At 50.6% G+C, this 21,418-nt stretch overlaps 1 protein-coding gene and 1 non-coding gene across 5 annotated transcripts; one reads left to right on the forward strand and one right to left on the reverse strand.

Annotated features, from left to right (window-relative positions):
* Positions 1 to 540: 540 nt before the first annotated feature.
* Kmt5a (lysine methyltransferase 5A) lies at positions 541 to 20,206 on the forward strand. 4 transcript variants are annotated; one of them, XM_076841887.1, is made up of 8 exons: positions 541 to 624; positions 6,196 to 6,323; positions 7,616 to 7,772; positions 11,143 to 11,362; positions 11,752 to 11,839; positions 16,148 to 16,207; positions 17,635 to 17,825; positions 18,368 to 20,206. In XM_076841887.1, the coding sequence occupies exons 1-8, from the start codon at positions 615 to 617 to the stop codon at positions 18,576 to 18,578; spliced, it is 1,065 nt and encodes a 354-aa protein (XP_076698002.1). In that variant the 5' UTR covers positions 541 to 614; the 3' UTR covers positions 18,579 to 20,206. The 4 variants fall into 4 exon arrangements, with proteins under 4 accessions (XP_076698002.1, XP_076698488.1, XP_076698262.1 ...); XM_076842373.1 differs by lacking the exon at positions 6,196 to 6,323 and having other exon boundaries at positions 589 to 624; XM_076842147.1 differs by lacking the exons at positions 541 to 624; positions 6,196 to 6,323 and adding an exon at positions 4,513 to 5,927 and having other exon boundaries at positions 7,697 to 7,772.
* On the reverse strand, positions 2,266 to 2,364 carry LOC143384366 (small nucleolar RNA U13). Its single transcript, XR_013089302.1, has one exon. It is a non-coding gene; the product is annotated as a small nucleolar RNA U13 (small nucleolar RNA).
* Positions 20,207 to 21,418: the final 1,212 nt, after the last annotated feature.

Below are 21,418 nucleotides of genomic sequence, written 5' to 3' on the forward strand. Positions count from 1 at the left end.
GCTGGGATTACAGGCGTGCAGCAAAGCCCCTGGCACAAACCTTTCAAATTTAGAAATGAATAACAAAATTGCTGGAGAGGCCAAGGTGTTGGAGATGCCAAACTGGGCGAACTCGATTGCCCAGGTCATAAGGTGAGGTGCAGGGGTCAAAGGTCGGGTTCCGGTCAACACCAAGAAGAACCGGAAGTCCCAGAGCAGGTCCACTCAGCCCGGACCTCCAGCTGCAAGACTAAAGTAACCGAGGCGGAGCTTCAGCACCGGGAGAGGGAGGGGCTTGCGGTCCTCCAATGGCAGCTCGACTGTCCTTCCACCGCAGCCAATCAACGCCAGGAGACGGTCAAATTTAAACCCCCTCCCATCTCCTCCGCCGGGACCTGTCCCGAAAGCGTTTGTAGAAAGTGCGGCCGCTGGCCCCGCCCCCGGAGGGGAGGCGGGGAGAAGGGCGGGCTCTCTCAGCCAGTTCGCCTATCACGACCGGCAGCCTTTGGAGAGACGGGGGGAGGCGCCAATCAGGGCGAGCAGCTGCAGCTCGCCGGAGCAGTTGGCTACAGTTGTTGCAACTTTTTTCGAAAGCTCGGTTTCCCGGGAGATCCAGGCGGTGACAGAGCCGGGCCATGGCTAGAGGTATTTGCTTGGGTGGCTAGCGCAAGGAGCGGGGGATGGGGGTCCCCTGGAGGGAGCCGGGTGGCGGGAGCGGCGGCGGGGTGGCGCCCTCCTGCGGGTGGAGCGCGGGGGCCAGGGGGAAGGGGGCTGCCACAGAACCTTCCCCGCCCGCTCCCCGCCCCTTGCCCCCTGCCCCTGCTCCTGAAGCCTGCAGGAGCGCTTCCACCGCGGCGCTACAGGCTCCTCTCAAGTGTGGGCGCCTACTGACCGCCTCTCCAGAGGCGGCGGACCCATGTGCCAGCGCCCTTTGGAAACTGACGACCGGGGCACCTCTGGGAGCGGTTGTTTGTTCGGGGGGTGGGGGCCGAGGCTTCGCCCACCTTGGGGCGCCCCGTCGAGGGGCAGGAAGCGACCGGGGCGAGGGCGCAGACCCGGAGCCTGCCTCCTGGGAGCGCCGCGGCGGGCACCCTCCTTCCCCACTCCCTGAGTCAGCTCTGCGCCGCGGGGCGAGGGCCGGCCGCTGGCACACTTCGAGCAGAAACGTGTCCCCCGGCACCTCCCGGAGCAGCCCTCCGCCCAGAAGCCGGCCAGGACTCCAGCCCTTCGCGGATGGCGTGGGTGGGCTTGTGCAGCCTCGGCGGGCGACGTCCCTGCCTCAAGTCAGTCTTTGCATACTTAGTTTGCTGTCAGGACAGTGGAGCCCACGTTATGCGGCAAAGAGATCTCCAACCGCTGGTCATTTCCAGCGGCCGCCTCCTCCTGCACGCTCAAGGGACAAAAACTTAAGCGTGACAGGCAACTAGAATTACCGATTTTTAAAAAATCGAGTTGTAGTATTATATTCTTCTCGAAATTCCAAGGCATCGTGTGTTGGTAGTAATTTGGCTTATTGTAGTGTACTCCCTGTAGCAATAATAATTAATAAAATCACGATTCATTCAGCAAATCTTTATGGGGCCCCTTTGTTTTCAGGCCCTATACACGATTGCATCATTTATTCAGGGTAGGATCTTTTGGGACAAGAATTCCCCAGGGTTTTACTAATTTATTTTGTTAGTACTGGGAATTGAGCCCCCGGGCACTTTACCATTGGGCCATATCTCCAGACATTTTTATTTTATTTTATTTTCATTTTAAGACAGAGTATTGGTGAGTTGCCCAGGCTGGCCTGGAACCTGTGATCCTCCTGCTTCAATAGTAGTTGGGATTACAGACGTGGCCACCGCATGGGGCTAGACTTCCCTAGATTCTAATGAAGTAATGAGGCCTAGTAAACTTCCGGTTAAAGAGCTGTAACCCAATTCATAATTCACAGGGAAATTAAAACTAATATTTTTCCTTAAAAAAGTATATTCATCTGACAAGACTTAGTAAAACTGATTCTTTGTTTTTCCCATCACTGCAAAAACATTTAAACTACCAGTTTCAAAAGTAAAAGTTAAAAAAAAGGAAAAAAGTGCTTAAAATCATTATTTTTAAATTATTTTTTTAGATATTGATGGACCTTTTATTTTATTCATTTATTTATATGCAGTGCTGAGAATCGAACCCAGTGCTTCACATATGGTAGGCAAGTACTCTACCACTGAGCTACAACCCCAGCCCAAATAATAATTATTGAGGGCCAGGCAGTTTATTATCTTATCTTTTTTTTTCCCTTCATTTCAGATGGGTATTGTGCCTATGCTGTAATATGTTTAGAGGGAGGCACATCTCACACAATTGCGTGAATACCCAATCATCACTTACGAACAGAAGGAGCTCATTTAATCTTTACAAAACGTTTTTTCAGAGATGGAAGCTGAAGTTCAAGTCACCTTCCAGACTCCAGCCATGCTGTGCCTTTGCTCATTGGGCCCCCATCTCCCTTAATTAGCCTAAGTGAAGGTCAAAGTTTTCCAGCTTCTACCATGGTAGGCTTACAAATCACTTTTGTAATTATTAGTTAGAGATTTTCACTGTCTCACTTGACCCTTGGATTAGTACTTACCTGTTTCTTAGGCTTTGCTACTACACTTGCAGACTAGTAAATTGGATTATAAATACCAAATTATTTGTAGAATAGCAAAAGAAAGCTTTTTCTTCTAGAAAATCATTCTTTGTTTCAGACTTGCAGTTTATTTTGAGAGCCCCAGTATGTTACAAACTGTTCAGATACCAGTCGACTCCTAGCTGGTTTTGAAGTTTTATTTATTTATTTTTGTGGTGCTGGGAATTGAACCCAGGGCTCTTAACCACTGAGCCACATCCCTGGGCTTTTTTTTTTTTTTTTTGAAGAGAGAGAATTTTTTAATATTTATGTTTTAGTTTTTGGTGGGCACAACATCTTTATTTTATTTTTATGTGGTGCTGAGGATCGAACCCAGTGCCCCAAGCATGCCAGGCGAGGGCGCTACCGCTTGAACCACATCCCCAGCCCCATCTAGGCCTTTTGAGACAAGATCTCACTAAGTTGTTCAAGCTGTCCTGGAACTTGTGATCCTCCTGCCTCAGTTTCCTGAGTTGCTAGGATTACAGACATGGGCCTCCCCACCCAGTTGGTTTTAAAATTTTATAGTCATGTAACTATTTACAACCCCAAGTATTTTAGCTTGAGGAGGATCAGTCCATCTACTTCTCTCATCTCTTCTATTGCCAAATGGCCCCTTTCAGATTGTTCTTCCTTCATGCATTTTTACCACTTCCAGTTCATTATCCCTTCACAGGTAGAGTAGTTCCCGAGAATACAGATTTTTAGCATGGGACCCTTACTACTCTCTCCTTCACCAATCTTCCCATTGCTCCTAGAATAAAATCCACAGTAACTATGGCCTACGAGGTCACCAACAATGCGTCAAGACCCCTGGCCTCACTGTGCTCCACCTATTTTTGTGTTCACTGCCCTATTTTTAGCACAAGACCTGAAACAAAGTAGGTATTCAATAAATGTTTGTTGAATGAATGAATCAGTATGTTAGCATTTGAATTTAAGAGATGCTATATACATTCTTTTTTTTTTTTGTAAAATATGCTTTCTAGCAGAACTAGGTTCAGATCCCACCCAGTTTCATCACTTTCTAGTCATGGGACTTATAATGATTTATTTATCCTGACCCTCAATTTCCACATCTGTGAAACAGGAGTAATAGTACCTTGTCATCATTTCCCGGGAAATTTAAATAATGCAATATTTCAGGGCCTAGCACATTATAAACATTCAATAAGTGTTAGTTATTAGTAATATCACTGTTGCATTATATTTCTACAAATTCCTGGGTAAAATGGAGCATCTGTATTTCCATTGATGGGTATATATATATTATGCAAATAAACAGGTGCTGAGAAGGGGAGAACTGTTTTGATACGCTGAATGATTTGCATTAACTTCTTCTGGGTACTCAAGCTTCAGTTAGAGGAATTGGTGCTAGACTTGAATCCCCTGTTTTTGGGACTAACATTGCAATGAAAGCTATGGCCATAAGAGTAGAGAGGGAGAATGGTATCCTTGTGAAATGAACAGAATGATTTGTATGTATGTTTCCTTCTCTAGAGCCATGAATCCCATCATAATTTGACAACAGTCTGCAAAATATGCTCTACAGATGTAGAGACACTTTCAAATGGCTCTACTGAGTGTCAGAATGTCACTTTGGAATCCTCTTTCTTCCTCATCCTGGGTATTCAAATACAATAGACTCTGCAGAGGGCATGTGAAGAATGCCCTATCCCACTGGGGTTAATGGTCAGGGTGGAATCCTGTCTTGATGAATGTTAAAACTTAAGCTAGTTTGGGAGGCATTGCCCTGAGTGCCATCCTGTCACTTAATCCTACTCAGTCATATCCCTTCTGAAGGGAGGCAAGGCAGAGAGGTAGATATAGCCTTTTTTTTTTTTTTTTTTTTTTTTTTTAACCTGTATATGTTGGAAGGTGCCTTGGGTAAATTATGGAATAAAATGTTCTTGGTTTTTACCCATGAGGAAGCTGAGGGCTATCCTGGGGAAATGCCTTGGCCATGGCCACAAAGCATCGTTGGGCAAATACAGTGAGAGACACCCAGGCAGTAAGAGCTGGACATCTTGAAGTACCTTGTTTGCATCTATGACTTTGCACAAATATACTGACGAATTTTTGGCTGAGGGCCCACAGCTCTAGCAACTACCGCACAAGACAGTGAGCTCTGCAGAGACAGCCATCCGAGTGCCTGGAACCCTGTCTACCTGGGGCATTTTCTCATGGGAGTTAAGGCAGGAGCACAAGGTGACCTGCTATACCCTCTGCAACACCATTTTCTCCTCCTAAGCTCAGTTGCCTCATCTGTAACAGGGAAGGGTAGTGGCTAGGAGAGCAGTCTTCAGGGTCTGTTGTCCTGGGCTAGAAACCCGTTTCTAGTTGTGAGATCTGGCCAAACTCTTCACTTTCCTGAAGCTTATTTTCCCCATCTGTAGAAAAGAGTTAATGGTGCCTTCCTGCGTGAGACTGTTGTGAGGTTTGAATGAGACAACTATGCAAGGAAGCACCCAGTAAGCTTATCAATACAAGCCCAGGCTCTGTCTCCCCAGGCCTCCCTCCTATCCGCTAAGAACTGACCCCTTAGGTTTGACTCTTAGCTCGGTCACTTCCTGGTTCCGTGACTTTGGGCAAACTCCTGCCCAGACCTTTAGCCTCAGCATCCCCATCTTAAACTGAGATGGCGACAGTGCCTGCCCCCGCGGGCTGGCGGAGTTTAAGAGACGTCGGTGAGCACAGCTCCGGGCGCACCGAAGCCCTCGCCTCGCATTCTCCGCTGCTGATTTCGCCTGGCACCGACCGGGCTCCCTGAATACCCGTGGAACCGCGAGAGGACCGGCCGGCGGGGAGCCTGGCTGTCGTGATCGTGTTCCGCACCCGGTGCTCGCGGAGTGGCTGAGGACGCGCGCGAGGGGGCGCGCCCGAGTCCGGATTCGCCGCACCGCACCCTCCCACCCTCCTCCCGCCTCGCTCGCTCCCTCCCTCCGAGGAGCCTTGCAGCGCCGCCCCTGCCAGCCCCCTCCCCGGGCGGGGAGCCGGACGGTGGGCGGCGGCGGCGGCGAGCGGGCCGCGGAGGACGCGCCGCCAGCGCCTCTCTCCTGCGTCCCTCGCCCCAGGCGGCCCGGGGCTGCCGCGGCGCGCGGGTGACCGCCCTGCCTCGCAGGCCATGGGGGAAGGGGGCGCCGTGGGGCGCCGCCGGCCCTTCCCCGGGGCGCCGCGGCGGCGCTGGTGGCGGCGACAGCAGCAGCAGCAGCGGCAGCGGCAGCGCTGGTGGCCGGGCCACGGCGGCGGCGGCGAGGGCGCGGGGCGCGCCGCCATGGGCCTGGCCGGGCTGCAGGTGGGTGTGTCGGGCCCGGCCGCGCGGGGGGCGGGCGGCGCGCGGGGCCCGGCCGGGCCGGGCGGCGGGAGGGCGACGCGGGCCCCGGCCCGGCCCGGCCGGCCGGCCCCTGCCTCCCGGCGGCGCGGTTGGCCCACCACCGCCGGGCCCTCGAAACATGGCTGCGGCGGGAGGCGCCGCCGCGGCGCCCGGCCCGGGCGGCCCCGCTCCCCGCCCCGCCGCGCCCTGAGCGCCCCCTCCCCCGCTTCCCCCGGGTCCCCCTCTCCAGGCAGGAAGATGTCCAAGCCCCGCGCGGTGGAGGCGGCGGCGGCGGCGGCGGCGGTGGCGGTGGCAGCGACGGCCCCGGGCCCGGAGATGGTGGAGCGGAGGGGCCCGGGGAGGCCCCGCACCAATGGGGTAAGCAGGCACCCTCCCCGCACTCAGCGGTGCGCCCGCCGGGCCCGGGCCGCGAGCACGTGGTCGCACCCGGGCCCCCGCCCGCGCCGCCCTGGGGCGCCAGGCCGGGACAGCTTCCTTTTCTGCTGCCTGGCTGGGAGTGGCGGCCACGCTGGGTTCCGCCATGACCCTGGCAGGGTTTGACCTCGAAAAAGTTTGACGGTGGCTCAATGTGGCTTTCCGCTCCCTGAGACTCAGCGTCTCCAGGGGTGGCTGCCTTCCCAGGGTGTGCGGGGCCTGCCTGGGTGCCCCCAGAGAGGTTGCCGGTTCTCTGACTTGGCCTTGGATGGATCACCAGGCAGCAAGGCCCGCATTGTTTCTGGGGAAGACCTCCCGCTATGTGCCACCGGGAGGAGAGGCCCCACATCCAGAGACCTGCAGTGACCTGTACCCTAACCCTGTACCAACCTGCCCACTGTTAGTAGCCAAGTGCGGTTTTGCCTTAGGGTGACCGCCCTAAATGTCCTGGCCCTGCTCTGCTTTCATTAGTCTCCCTCACCTCCCTGGAGAATCTGCCAACCACAGTCCAGGGAGGAGGCTGGAATGTGGTGATTTGAGAGGGGCCAGGCTGGGCACACCGGAGGCTCGAGCAATATGACAAGCCTTCCCAGCTGATCTCAGGACCAAGTGATTAATCATGTTCCCTGAGGCCTGTTTCTAAGTTAGAGTTGCTGCTCCTGCCAGGGAAGTTAACTTCTAAGCTCAGCCCAGCCCTCCAGATTGCCAGTAAGTTTTCCTTGGGTCACTTGGACCTGGTAGGTCAGCTTCCTCCTATGTAGACCTTGGTGTACAACTGGTTCTCCCTCTGGCTAGATACCACCATAATTGGAGACCTCATGTGTTCTTGGATCTGGGGAAATTCTAATCCTGCCAGTGCTCCCCTGAGAATTGGGGCTGGCAATCCCTTGTAGCTTAGTTGTTGTTAAGAGATAATGTCATGTGTCTTTTGTCTTTTTTTTTTTTTTTTTTTTTTGGTACCAGGGATTGAACCCAGGGGTGCTTTACCAATGAACAACACATCCTCAGTCCTTTTTAAAAATTATTTTTTATTTTGAGACAGGGTTTTGCTACCTTGCTGAGGCTGGCTTCGAACTTGTGATCCTCCTCTCTCGGCCTCCTGAGTTGCTGGGATTACAGGCGTGTGCTCCCACACCCTGCTGTTTTTTGTATTCTTATTTCCCCTTCTCCTCTTAAATCCTATGAGATTTTCTTCTTTTTCAAGCCTCTTTCAGAATACTCATTTGTCTTTTTAGGAGAACGTATTTGCCGGGCAATCAAAGATCTATACCTACATGAGCCTGAACAAATGCTCTGGAATGCGTTCCCCCCTTCAGGAAGAGAACTCAGTTGCACATCACGAAGTCAAATGCCAGGGGAAACCATTAGCTGGAATCTACAGGAAACGAGAAGGTAAGACTTCAAAATGGTCTTATTCTGATCTCAGCTGGTTAGGTTGCAGAAACCCCCTCCTTTGTAAGGACATATATGTGTATATCTTTATCCAGGCTTTCCAATCCTTAGTTTGAGAAATTTGAACTATGTTCCATCTTCCTGCTAAAAAACACAGGGGAGGACTGGGGTTCTGTTTGCCTAGCACGTACTGGGTTCAATCCTCCGCACCACCTAAAAATGAATAAATAAAGATGTTGTATTCATCTACAACTAAAAAAAATGTTTTTAAAAAAATACAGGGGAGAGCTGGGGTTGTGGCTCAGCGGTAGAGCGCTCTCCTCGCACGTGCAAGACCCTGGGTTCAATCCTCAGCACCTCATAAAAATAAATAAGTGAAATAAAAGTATTACGTCCAACTACAACTAAAAAATAAATATTAAAAAAAAAAAAAAAGAAGAAAGAAAAAAACGGGAAAAGAGTAGCCTATCCCAGGGCTGCTCTGTTGGTCCAACAGGTTCTCCCTGCCTTCACAGGAGTTAGCATGTCCTTCAGCTTGTCTTGCCAAGTTACAAACTAATGTGCCTGACCTACAGTTAGAGAACCTAAGTGTGAAAAGTACAGATGGTGTAGACAAGGCGATCATGTGCTGTGTGAATACAGGGGATCAACTTCGTTCCTTTTGGTGGGCCTTAACTAAGTTTCTAAAGTTTCTTTCTACCCAAATATTCAGCATTACTGTCTAAAGCAGCATACTCTTCAACAGGATGTGGAATTGAAGTGCTGAGGGAGAGCTGGGGTTTAGCCCCGTCATAGAGCGCTCGCCTAGCACACATCAGACTCTGGGTTTGGTCTTCAGCATGGCAAAATAATTAATTAATTAAAACCAGAAAATGCATGGTTATGTAAAATTCTGTCTGGTCCTGCAATCAAGCTAAGAATCTTACTCTCATCCAAATATTCTCTTTTGGAACTTCAATAGGGAGCATGAGTTCTTTCCCAACTAGTTAAAACCTGCCTGACAGGAGCAGAGCCTCTGGCTCCCAGCGGCTCCATGGGGGAAGCCTTGTATTTGCCGACAGATAACATCCTAAGTGATGATGGAGCCTGACCTGGTTCTCAGATGGGCCAAATCTGAGAACCAGGCATGGAGGCTGGAGCCTGCCCTCAGCTTGATTTCCCCCAGTACACAGAGTGATACTATTTTAATCTCAGATGAGTTGGGTTATAATCCTAACTGCCATCTGGAAGGAGGAGCCAGGGAGGTTGCTTATCTTCTTCGAGCCTCGAACCTCGGTTGTCTCATCTGTAAGTTGGGAAAGAGCAGTCCTACCTCACCTGCAGGCTATCTAGAGGATCAGCTTCAGCATAAATGCAGAAGGGCTTTGATACACTCTAGATGCCAGCTTTCCCCACTGCCAGCATCACGTCCTTGCTCATTCCTGTTCCTGCAGCACTTAGGATAGCACCTGCCACTCAGGTGTGGGACAGGAAGCTGTTGTGGTAGCCAGCCAGCCTCACATGTATTTTGGGATAGGACAAAATGTATGTTGTCCCAAATAAGCTAACATTTTTGGCTAATGGTGTTACCAACTGGCAATGATTAAAATTTGGAGTCATATGTACTTTGGAGACCCCAAGGCCCAGGCTCTTATCCCTAGTTCTACCATGGCAGACTGCCGCAGAGGGAATATTCATGGAGACTCCTGGGGTTACCCCTGCCATACTGATCCCAATATTCTGTGGTTCTACTCAAGAAGGCATGTAAGGGAGTGAAAATGATCAGGATTGATATTATCAGAACCCATTGACAATCTGTAATTCCTGGTACAGCAGAGATGCTTAAAAAAAAGACACATGCACACACACACACACACACATTCAGTAGAAAATGAGCACCTTCTTTACTTTTTTCTCTCCTTCTTTTATACAGCATTGTTAATTAAAACAAGGGAAAAGTAAAAACATCCTTTCGGCAGCTTAATCCTTTTAAGCATGGATAAACACTCTCAGGAAAACTTTGTTTATTGTCACAGTGCTCCGTACTTCTTATCATTTAACTTGTGGTTAGTTATTCCCAGGCAAAAACATATATATATATGTATATATATAAATTTTTTATTTATTGAGCTGTAGTTCGTGTATCATAAAGTTGAACATTTTAAAATGTACAGTTCAGAGGTTTTTGAGTATAGCCACAGGGTTGTGCAACTATTATCGATGACTGATTCCAAAAGATTTTCATCATCCTTAAAAGAAACCCATGAGGGCTGGGTTGTGGCTCAGTGGTAGAGCAGCACTTACCTAGCTTGTGTGAGGCACTGGGTTCAATCTCCAGCACCACATATAAATAAATGAATAAAATAAATGTCCATCAACATCTAAAAAAAAAGTAAGTCATTAAAAAATTGTTTACAAGGCTCTGAGTTCAATCCCCAGCACCACACACACACCAAAAAAACAAACAAACAAAAAACCTGTTCCCTAACACTGGGGCTCCAGACTTGTCAAGAACACACTTGCAATGCGACTATCAGTTTGCCAGCCTGTCCACCGCACCGTGCCAAGAGCCACTGTGAACGTGGGGCTTCAACCCTCTTTGGACAAGACCTTGTTAGGCAGGCTCAGTGGCACATGCCTGTAATCCAAGCTACTTGGGAGGCTGAGGCAAGAGGATCACAAGTTCTAGGTCACCCTCCACAACTTGGAACCTGTCTCAACATAAAAATTCAAAAGGACCAGGTGTGTAGGTCTGGGGTTGTGGCTCAGTGGTAGAGAGCTTGCCTGGCATGTGTGAGGCATTGGGTTTGATTTTCAGCACCACATATAAAAATAAACAAAATAAAGGTCCATTGACAAGATATTTTTTAAAAAATAAAAAGGACCAGGTATATAGCTCAGTGGTAAAGTGCTTGCCTAGCATCTGTGAGGCCCTGGGTTGCATCCCCAGCACCACAGATAGAGAAAAGAAAAAGGAGAGAAGGAGAACTTCTTTTGTCAAGCATCTGAAAGGATGCATTCTGGGCAGCGCTTGGACAGAGTTTCTCTTTTGTCCCCTACTTGCATGGACCAGGACTATCATGCTTTAGGAAGTGAGCTTGTTTTTTGGGATCTGAAACCTAATTCCTAAAATTGGTTGATTGGGTGCTCCTGCCAGTGTTGCCGTCCGTGGTGCTTTGCCTCACGGGCTTTCTCCCCTATCAAGAGGCAGAAGGCCAAATCCTCTGCCTGGTGGGTCAGAGACTAGAACCAGGCACTTCTGCCTTGATGGTGTGGTGGGCCCTGGCTCAGTAGGCTGGGCATTGCTGCCTGAGGTTCTCATGATCCTCTTCTAAAGATTGGAAGACGGGGAGTAGAAAATAAACCTGTCTTTTCCCACCCTCCCCTGCAGAGAAAAGAAGTGCTGGGAATGCCATCCGGAGCTCCCTGAAGTCCGAAGAACAGAAGATCAAAGACGCCAGGAGAGGTCCCCTGGCACCTTTTCCAAACCAAAAATCTGAAGCAGCAGAACCTCCAAAAACTCCAACCTCGACTTGTGATTCTACCAATGCAGCCATTGCCAAGCAGGCCCTGAAAAAGGCCCTCAAGGGAAAACAGACCCCTCGGAAAAAGTAAGTTCCCTCAATCTCTCCTCCCAGAGCAGAGCAGTTTGACTCCTGTGACCGCCAGAAGGCTGCTTGGGTGCCCACTGGGGTTCAGCAGTCCATCTTCTCAGCCCCTGTCCGGCAGAGGCTCAGACCCCTGAGGCCTCATCCTGGTGTCCTTGTATGCCAGCACCTCAGTGTGGCCTGAGCCAACAAGACCTGCTCTGCCTGTCCCTCACTGATGAGAATAGACAGTCTGTTCTTTGTCTCTGAGGCCCCCTGGGCAGGTGAGCTGATGTGCCACCAGGCCCCAATGGGCAGAGGTGTTAGGTGACATTGTGTCCAAGGTGCCACCTCTTAATGGAGCTGTACGGGTGTGGTTTCAGGCCTGATGGTTGCTTTCTCTTCTCACCCAGAGCTCAAGGAAAAACGCAACAGAATCGCAAACTCACGGACTTCTACCCTGTCCGGAGGAGCTCCAGGAAGAGCAAGGCCGAGCTGCAGGTAGAGTTAGGTGGCGTGGCCCCCCGGGCCTGGGCTTCGTGCTGTCGTCTTGGGCCAGGCCTCTTGTCTCTCTGGAGCTGGTTTTGCCCTCCCTGTAGCAGGGGTCACCAAGAGCTTGCTGGGGTCATCAGAGGCTGCAGTTGGGAGGCTTCTGTGAAGAAGCGCAACCTATATCATAGGGCACAGGAAGCCAGGTGTTCTTGTCAGGGTGGCTTTTCCAAGACTTTGGCAGAACCATTTGGAGCCTGAAATTGTGGGAAAGGCCACCTCTTCCTTCAGAGGCTTGCCCTATCTGTAATCTAAAAGTTTCCATGTTGTTGTTCAGAATAGTAAAGAGCAGCGGTTGGAACCATTTCCTGATTGTGCAAGCACAGGTCGGTCACCGACCCTGCCACACGCTCCTATCTGTAGAATGAGGAGATAAAATAGTGCCTGGTGCGGTTGGTGAGGGGAATAAAGAAATGGGTTCAGATGTGGGGGACACAGGACTGTGCCCAGCCCACAGTGAGGCCAGTTAACTGTGACTATTGTCCCCATTGCTTCCCAGCCAGCTGGGAACATGCAGAATGAGTGGAGAACTCAGGCAGAAAGGCCAGGCAGCCTGTGGCGGCCATAGCCTCAAGTGCCATGCAGGGGGCTGCAGTGTCCTGTGTGCTGCAGTGGGCGTGGCCACTGCCTTCCTGTTCCGGAACTGCAGGGTATGACCGGGCCCCAACACACAGACACACACACACCCTGACTCCCCTCCCACAGCCCTCCTGAGCACCTGGGTGCTCAGGATCACCTTCCCGCACAAGGAGGGAGCCCAGCTGGACAGTGTTTCTGCCTCAACCTTTCCAGACTCCTCTAGCACATGTTATGTTAAATCTGCAAATGTAGATACACAGATCTACCATGCTTTTACTTTTAATTGAGGGAGCTTTATTTTAAAAAAACAAAGAAAGAAAGAAAGAAATTAAAACAGGGTCCATTTTTCTAACCCCAGAGAACTACTTTGGCTTTATTTTTGGAGAATGGCAGTTTCTTTTGGCCAAGAAGGAGCTGTTATAAAACAGGCCGGCAGTGGGAGGCTGTGCTTGTCACTGCCAAATGCATTGATGCATAGGGAGGGCAGGGCCTGCCCAGCAGACTCCTCCCAGCCAGGGCTAGAGCTGCAGGCTGCTGCTCAGGAGTTCTGGGGCTCCAGTCCAGGCAGTTGAGTTCACCTTGTTGTACTAGGAAGCCAGGGTTCTTGGGCCTGGAGGAGAGAGGAACGCAGTGGGGTCTGCTCAGTCTTGGAGTACATGCAGGGGAGGGAAGGTGCTTGTGCTTCTCAGAGCTTGGGCTGCAGATACAAAAAGCTTGTTTGGGGACAGACCAGGAGCCAGTTGTGAGCACCAGCTGTGCTGTGCCCTTTCCTGTGTGTGTGGGCTCTGCCGAGTAAATGCTGGGCTGTTGCTGCCCATGGCAGTGAGCCTGCTGCTGGCCAGGGGTGAGGCTGTCTCTGTCCCAGCCAACGTGGCTCCTGTGGGCCTGGGTGTGTACTCTCTTGAGTATGCAGAGGAAACCCCAGGGTGTGGCCAGTGGGGCTTGTCTGAGCGGTGAAGTTGGTCTGACCTCACTGCCCTTCAAGGCCAGCAGGAACTGGGCCCAGGCTGGGGTCCAGGTAGGTGGGAGTGAAACAAATAAAAACCTCTGAGACATTTCACTGAGCTTGGAGACAAAGTGGGGGATGGGTAGCTGGGTCCAGGCCGAGGCAGGAGGGAGGAATCAGTCTGCAGGATTTGAACTCGGGATGGGTCCTGGGTAGTTACCCTCTGCCCCTTGATGCTGTGCAGAGGGGCCCCAAGGCTGGCCTGGGTGTAGACAATATGGCAGCCACAATGGGTTGCGAGCTCCACCTTTTGGCAGCCCTTTCTAATCCCCAGCCAGCCCTAGGGCTGGACCTGTGGTGTCATTGCCGATCCCACCCTGGCACTGTTAAAGGCGTCTCCTTCTGTCCACAAGCCCCCCTCACCCTCACTCAGGCCCTGCCAACACCACTCCATGTGCCGGAGGCCAGCTTGTATTCTACCAGAACTCTCCTTAGGAAGCCCAGAACTAACTGCTTGCAGGCCTTGGGCTTCTGGCCTTGAACCAGATTCCAACTCCCTGGCTCTGTGTTCAGGGCATCTAGCTTCTTGGGTCCTCTAGGCTGTGTTCAGTATCAGCAGCTAAATTCCAGTTGCCTGTCCCCGGTTTTCCATGCCTGCTCCCATGTATGTGGCCCCCGTCCCTCATCTGTACACTTTAGTCATCACTACAAGTAAGGTGCATGTGGTTGCTAAAGGGGTTTGTTTGCTCTACCTCCAGGTCCTAGTCAGGATTCTCCAGTGGGAGCAGGGCAGGCTCCTGTGCTCCTGGAACTTACATTCAGGTGGAGAATGAGTAGCAATTTAAAAAGACCATTGTGCTAAGGACAGTAGTGCAGGCCTGTAATCCCAGCCCCTCAGGAAGCTGGGACAAGAGGATCACAAGTTGGAGGACAGCTATGATAACTTAGTGAGACCCTGTCTCAAAATAAAAATTTAAAAGGGCTTGGGAGGCCTGGAGCTGTAGCTCAGCGGTAGAATGCTTGCCTAGCATGTGTGAGGCACTGGGTTCAATCCTTAGAACTACATAAAAATAAACAAATAAAATAAAGGCATTCTGTCCATCTATAACTACAAAAAAAATTTAAAAGAAAAAGGGCTAGAGCTCTAGCTCAGTGGTAGAGGACCCCTGGGTTCAATTCCCAGGACCACAATATGTTTTTTAAAAGGGCAGTGAATGCAAAGCTCCATGGCAGGAGCAAGCTTAGCCTTAGAGGAACATCCATGAGGCTGTGGCGGGCTCGGGGTAGGCGGGCATAGTGGCTGGGAGGGAGATCTGGATATTGCAGAACCTTCCAGACCACAGAGGAAAGTCTGGGTTTTATCACAGTAGCAGTAGAACCTTTGTTTTTGTTTAAATGAACTTTTAATTTTGTAATTATTTAGATTTATAGAAAAGTTGCAAAGATAGTACAGAGAGTCCCCACAGAGGCTTTGCCTGGCTTCTCATTGTTAACATTTTTCGTTACTCTGGTAAATTTTTCACAACTAAGGAGCTGGCTCTGGGATGTGAGTGCCTACTCTGAAGTCAATGCTGCAGTGGCTGATCTCTTCGACCTTTTCAAAAGACTGCTCCCGCTGCTGAGTGCAGAATGGGGTGTGGGGTGGCAGAGTGACAGCCAGGAGACCAGCAAGGTGTGGCTTGAGTGGAAAAGAGGCAGAGACCTGTCCCATTCACCAGTGTCCCCCACACATCACAGTGTCTGGCCCACTGCAGGTATAGAGAGCTGGTTCAGGGAGAGCTGGTCTCTGCTGTCCCGTTAGGCGGAAGTCTGCTGCTGGGCTGCGCTGGCCTGAGGCTGCTAGTCGAACTTCACATAGTCCCTTTTGTACCATAGTGTCTATGCACTGAGAGCAGCAAGGCCCAGCTCCATAGGAAAAAGGAGACTGGGAGTGTCCACTCTTCCAGCTTCTCCACTCAGGGCCATGTGGACCCTCTGGCGGGGATGCCCCTTTTCCATGGCCGTGGCTCCTGGGGAGATGCAGAGTTCTGTGGGCCTCACAGAGGTGATGGGCGGGGAAGGGTATGGAGCACACGTGTCCTCTAAAGGGCTCAGCCTCTAACCTCCTACAGTAATTATGTATGGAGTTAGACTCCTGCTACACGCTGAGAAGAACGTATCTAGAAGGCCCTGTGTTAGCTTTCTGTTACTGCATCAGACACCCGAGATGGTCAGCGTATAGCGTGATCTTCTGTTTTTACCTCATAGTTTAGAGGTTTCAATCCATGACCCCCATGGCTTTGGGTTAGCCAGCATGTCACAGAGCAAGTATGTGACAGCAAAAGCACTCCCCTTACAGCCAGGAAGAAGAGAGGTGGAGGAAGGGCTGAGGTCCTACTGTGCCCTTCAAGAGCATGTCCCCAGCGACCAGAAGACCCCTACTAGCTCCTACTTCCTCAGGGTTTCACTGCCCCCCAGTAGTGCCACACTGGGGACCACACCTTTAACACATGGGCCTTTGGGACACTTAAGATCCAAGATATGATAGACCCCCTCTGCCCTTGGGCCAGCACTGGGTCCCTCCTGCTCCAGGTGAAGCTGGTTCCAGGTGACAGCTGTCCGCAACAGATGATGATGAAGAAAGGAGGGTGCTTGGGGCTTGGGCAGCACTGGGGACCCATGTCACAGAGACCAGCCATGGCCCTGTGGTGTAGCCTAGAGCAAATGCTGAAACTGCTCTTTTCTCCTCCACCCAGTCTGAAGAAAGGAAGAGAATAGATGAGCTGATTGAAAGTGGGAAGGAAGAAGGCATGAAGGTAAGGGTGGTCATGTGTGCTGGGCTCGCGGGGTTCTGTCCTCCTTCCGGGGCCCCAGGACTGTGGCTGGCAGCCCTGTTGCCTTTACTGTGGTGTCACTGACAAGTTAGAGCAAAGAGCCAGGTAGGAAAACTGTTGTATGACGGGAGCATGGATGGGCTTCGTATGTAAATGTTATCCTGAGAAACGTCTTAAAAAATTGTAAAATACCCATAACATTTATTATTTAAACTAATCCCAGCTATTCATGAGGCTGAGGCAGGAGGGTGGCAAATTTGAGGCTAGCCTGGGCAATATAGTGAGACCTTGTCTTAAAAAAAAAAAAAAAAGACTGGGGATGTGGCTCAGTATTGAAGCACCCTTGGGTTCAGTCCCCAGAACCACACACACATATGCATGCCTTTAAAGTGAATGATGCAGGGGCATTTAGAACATTCAGTTTGGGCAGCCAGCATCCCTGTATACTTCCAGAGCTGCTTCATCTTCCCAAATGGGAACTTGGTACCTTGTGCCCACCATTCCCCCACCAGCTCCTGCCCGCCACCGTCTGCTGTCTTCTCCACAGAAGTGACTCTCCAGTCCACACCTGTGGAAGCTCATAGTGTGTGGCCGGTTGCACCTGGCTTCTTTCACTTGGCAACACGCCTGGGCAGACTTTTCAAAGAGCACCTGAGTTTGTCCTGACCTTTCCCACGTGACCATGTTCATGACATTTGCTTTTCTGTGTGTGTGTGCACATATAAGGGGAAGGTTAACCCTGAACCCAGAACCTCACGCATGCCAAGCACACACTACCCCTGAGCTTCACCCCTGGCCCTTAGTGTATTTCAAACACAAGTGGCTGTGTCAGGAGGGGGTTACTGCCCCACTCTGTGGGGACTGGGAGCCAAGGGACAGAAGGCTTCCTTTCCACCCACCATCTAGGAGGATCCAAACTTAAGCCTTGGGCCCCTCAAGCAGCTACCCTCGGACTCCATTTATAACAGAGTGAGGACAAACACGGAGGGTAAAGGAAGGAGTGCAGGAGAGGCCAGGACACAGGCCCTGCTCCTTACCCAGAGCACAGTGCATTGTGGGCTGACTTCCCACCGCACCCCTTCCCAGCCTGTGGCCTTGGACACGTGGCTCTGCCTCAGTGTCCTCATCTGCAGATGGGGCAGTACCCACCTAGCAGACTGCTGGGATCTGATGGAACAGTGCTGTGCAGATGGGTGCGGAGGTGCTCTGCAGGGGCGTGGAAGGCACCTACAGTTGCATTGCAGTTGCACAGCCGTGTGCTCTAAGTGAAGCCCCTGCAGCCATGCCCCGGCAGGAGTGGGTTTTGTTTTTATTGAGGCCTAGCTCAGTTAAGCTGGTTAAGAACATGCAAGGCTTGGTAGCATCCATCAGGCTTATCAACCAGCAACACTCTTGTCACCTCCTGACAGATTGACCTCATTGATGGCAAAGGCAGGGGCGTGATCGCCACCAAGCAGTTCTCCCGGGGCGACTTTGTGGTGGAGTACCATGGCGACCTTATCGAGATCACTGACGCCAAGAAGCGAGAGGCTCTGTATGCACAAGACCCCTCTACAGGCTGCTACATGTATTATTTTCAGTATCTGAGCAAAACCTACTGGTAAGTGCACCATTTGAGTGACTTTCCCACCTTCCGGGCACAGAGGACTACCACAGGGCTAGGAACCGTGGAGGGCTCCCTGTGCATTGGTTGGGCTGACCCTGCAGTGCTTGCTGTCTGTATCCAACTGTGATGCAGTGCTGCCTGTTTTTAATATTTGGGATTGGAGACATCCTAGAGGCCATTTCATCTGGCCAGGAGCAGAGGTGTCACACAGAAACCTGCTGGCAGTTCCCCTGACCTCTCCTTGGGGCACCTGGCTGGAGGGCCACTCTCTCCTATGCCCAATGGGGCTGATTTTTATCCATTTATTTATTTTGCAAACTCTGCAGCTACCTCTGGTGCCTCCATAAAGAGCCATTTGGATTCTACCCCCTAAGCCCCCACCCAGGGCCACTCCAGGCTCTCAAAAGTCACTTTTTGAACTGAATTGCCCAAAATGTGGCTCTAGATTGAAATGCCACCAGAGCAAAGCTGTTGCAGCTCTGCCGGATCAAAAGCCTCTTTATCACTTTGATGCCCTCTTGCCCCCCTCCCGCCAGCGTGGACGCCACCAGAGAGACAAACCGCCTGGGAAGGCTGATCAATCACAGCAAGTGCGGGAACTGCCAGACGAAACTGCACGACATCGACGGCGTGCCTCACCTCATCCTCATCGCCTCCCGCGACATCGCGGCCGGGGAGGAGCTGCTGTACGACTACGGGGACCGCAGCAGGGCCTCCATCGAGGCCTACCCGTGGCTGAAGCATTGATGTCATCGGCCTCCTCACCCGCCTCCCTTCTTCGAAGGACAAAGTGCCCTCAAAGGGAAATGATTTTTTTTTACACACTTAATCTTAGCGGAGTACTTCAGATCTTTTTAAAAAGTATATTAAGATGCCTTTTCACTGTAGTATTTAAATATCTGTTACAGGTTTCCAAGGTGGACTTGAACAGATGGCCTTATATTACCAAAACTTTTATATTCTAGTTGTTTTTGTACCTTTTTTGCATACAAGTTGAACGTTTGTGCTTCCCGTGCATGCAGTCAAAGACTCGGCACAGGTTTTAGAGGAAAGAGTCAAACATGAACTAGGAAGCCGGGGGTCTCCTGCCTCCAGGTGAAGAGCCGGGCCTGCCCGCACACCCCGACGTCCCAGGACGGGCGGGTGTGAGGGCGCCGCTGTCTCCCAGACCTGGGCGGGATGTCTCCAAGCTCTTGTCTCCTCACGTCTCGACAGGCGCACCTTGAAGTATATGAAATATTTTTTAAAGGGTTTCGCAGTAAGCTAGTCTTCCCCTCTGCTTTCTTGAAAGCTTACTGGCCCATGGCCGGGGAGCGCGGCCGGGCCTAGACTTTCTCTTCCACGGGCGGCCGCTTTTCCGGGCACCTTGAAGCATCAGGGTGGGTAGTCACCCTAGAGGCAGGCAGGGACAGCGCTGCTCCCTGCACCTGCCAGGGCAGGGCTTCCTGAAACTGGGTTAATTCTTTATAGAAATGTGAACACTGAGTTTATTTTAAAAAAATAATAGTAAAAATTTAAAAAAAAAAAGTCAAAAAAAAAGAAAAAAGGAAAAAAAAACCACAGAGAACAACTTACATGTATATAGGTCTTGAAGTGAGTGAAGTGGTTGGGATTTCTTTTGTTTTGTTTTGGGGTTTTTTTGTTTTTGTAGAAGAGATTTGAGATGGTACTCTATTCTAATCAAAAATAAAGTTTTGTAGCGGGACCAGAAATTTATTTCCCCGATCCCCTCACCCACCTGCCCAGTTCTGCTGGGTTGAAAGTTCCAGATCTGCTGTGAGGCCTTCTGTTGTCAGACCACCTGGTGTCCTTCCTGTGAAGCACAGCCATAACCTGAATTGTGAGCCTAGAGCTCAGGATCCCGCCCAGCCGTCTCCACCAGCCTCAAAGAAAGGCATCTGGTGCACATGGAGCGGGCAGGGCCCTTAGCCAGGGAGCAAGGACAAGGCTCAGTTCTCAGCTTGAATGTGATACCAGGAGGAGTAGCTGGCTTCCTCTTCCCTCCCCAGGGGTCTGATTCTCACTCACTGTCCACCTTCTGTCCATGGGGCTGGGGCTCCTGTCCACCCTGGTCCCAGGTAAATGTGAATGGAGACAGGTGTGAGAACCTGTCCTCATCCTTACCCCATCCTGGGCCTCATGACGGTGCTACCTAAGAAAGTCTTCCCCCCACCCCCACTAGCCTGGTCAGTGGTCAGCAAATTGGAGGAGGATCCGGCAGGAGTCTTTAAATGTGAGATAAAATGTCTTGGTTGTACCTGTTTGTGGTTTAGCTTTGTATTTAAGCAAACAAACAAAAAAAAAAGGAAATAAACTTGAAAATTATTTGTCATCATAAAAATGAAACAAAAATTAAAATATTTATTGCCAGGCAAGGCCAACTATGTGTCTTTCTCTTTTTATAAGGTAGAAGTAGAAATATGTAGGGTTTGAGAACCAGCTTTGGAGAATGACCTAGGAATCCAGACAGTCTTGCTGATACAATTTTGAGCAATCCAAACTCTTCAGTTTCCTCACCTGAGTAAGGGGTCACGAGTCATAGGGCACTTGTGAAGATGAGAAGTTTTAATGCATGCTGGCCCTAGGACAAAGTCTGGCATGTAGTAAGCACCATAAATTTTAGATGCTATAATTGGTTAGACCCAATTCTCAGGTGGCTCAGTACCATCCATCCAGGCCTGTCTTGTGCTGGAGATCCTCCTACCAGGCTCTCGGTCCCCACTACGCATCCCACTGCCCTCCTTCCGTTCATTCCCTCAACCCCAGTACTTGAGCACTTGGGTAGATTGTGACTGAGGATTTGGGAGATGTATCATCAGCTTAGGTGTTGTCAGCCCTACAACCTTGGACACAGATCACTTCCCCTCTGAAACCCGTCCATCAGACTCACCTGCCTTGTAGGGGTGCCGTGAGGACTAAGTCACAGGTGTTACTATTTATCTTGGAGGGGACTGTGGCCTGGTGGTGGGATAGGAACTGGAGCTCCTAAGTAAGTCAAGTTTCCTCCTGCATGGCATGGAGAGATGTACTGACGTGGGCAAACGCGAGGATTTGGTGAGTTAATATGTAAAAAGCACTTGGACTAGTGCTTTGCACGTGGGTAATTCTCAGAAATCACTGTTAGCTATTAACAGGATTCAAAATTGGTGATTTGGGCTGGGGACATAGCTCAGTTGGTAGAGTGCTTTCCTTGCATGCACAAGGCCCTGGGTTCAATCCCCAGCACCACAAAAAAAAAAAAAAAAAAAGTATTTTACAAATGCTCAGGACTAATGGCTAATTAGTGCCTCCAAGTTCTGATCTTTAGTCACTATATTGATTGTATTTTATTTTTTTGCAGTACTGGAGATTTAACCTAGGACCTTCTGCATGTTAGGCAAGTGCTCCTCCACTGAGCAACAGCCCCAGCCCCTTTTTAATTTTTATTTTATTATTTTACTTCTTGATACTGGGATTGAACTCAGGGGCACTCAACCACTGAGCCACATCCCCAAACCATTTTTGTATTTTATTTAAAGACAGGGTCTCACGGAGTTGCTTAGGGCTTCACTAAATTGCTGAGGCTGGCTTTGAACTCATGATTCTCT

Source organism: Callospermophilus lateralis, chromosome 1 (genome assembly GCF_048772815.1).
Source record: "Callospermophilus lateralis isolate mCalLat2 chromosome 1, mCalLat2.hap1, whole genome shotgun sequence".
NCBI classification, from domain to species: Eukaryota; Metazoa; Chordata; class Mammalia; order Rodentia; family Sciuridae; genus Callospermophilus; species Callospermophilus lateralis.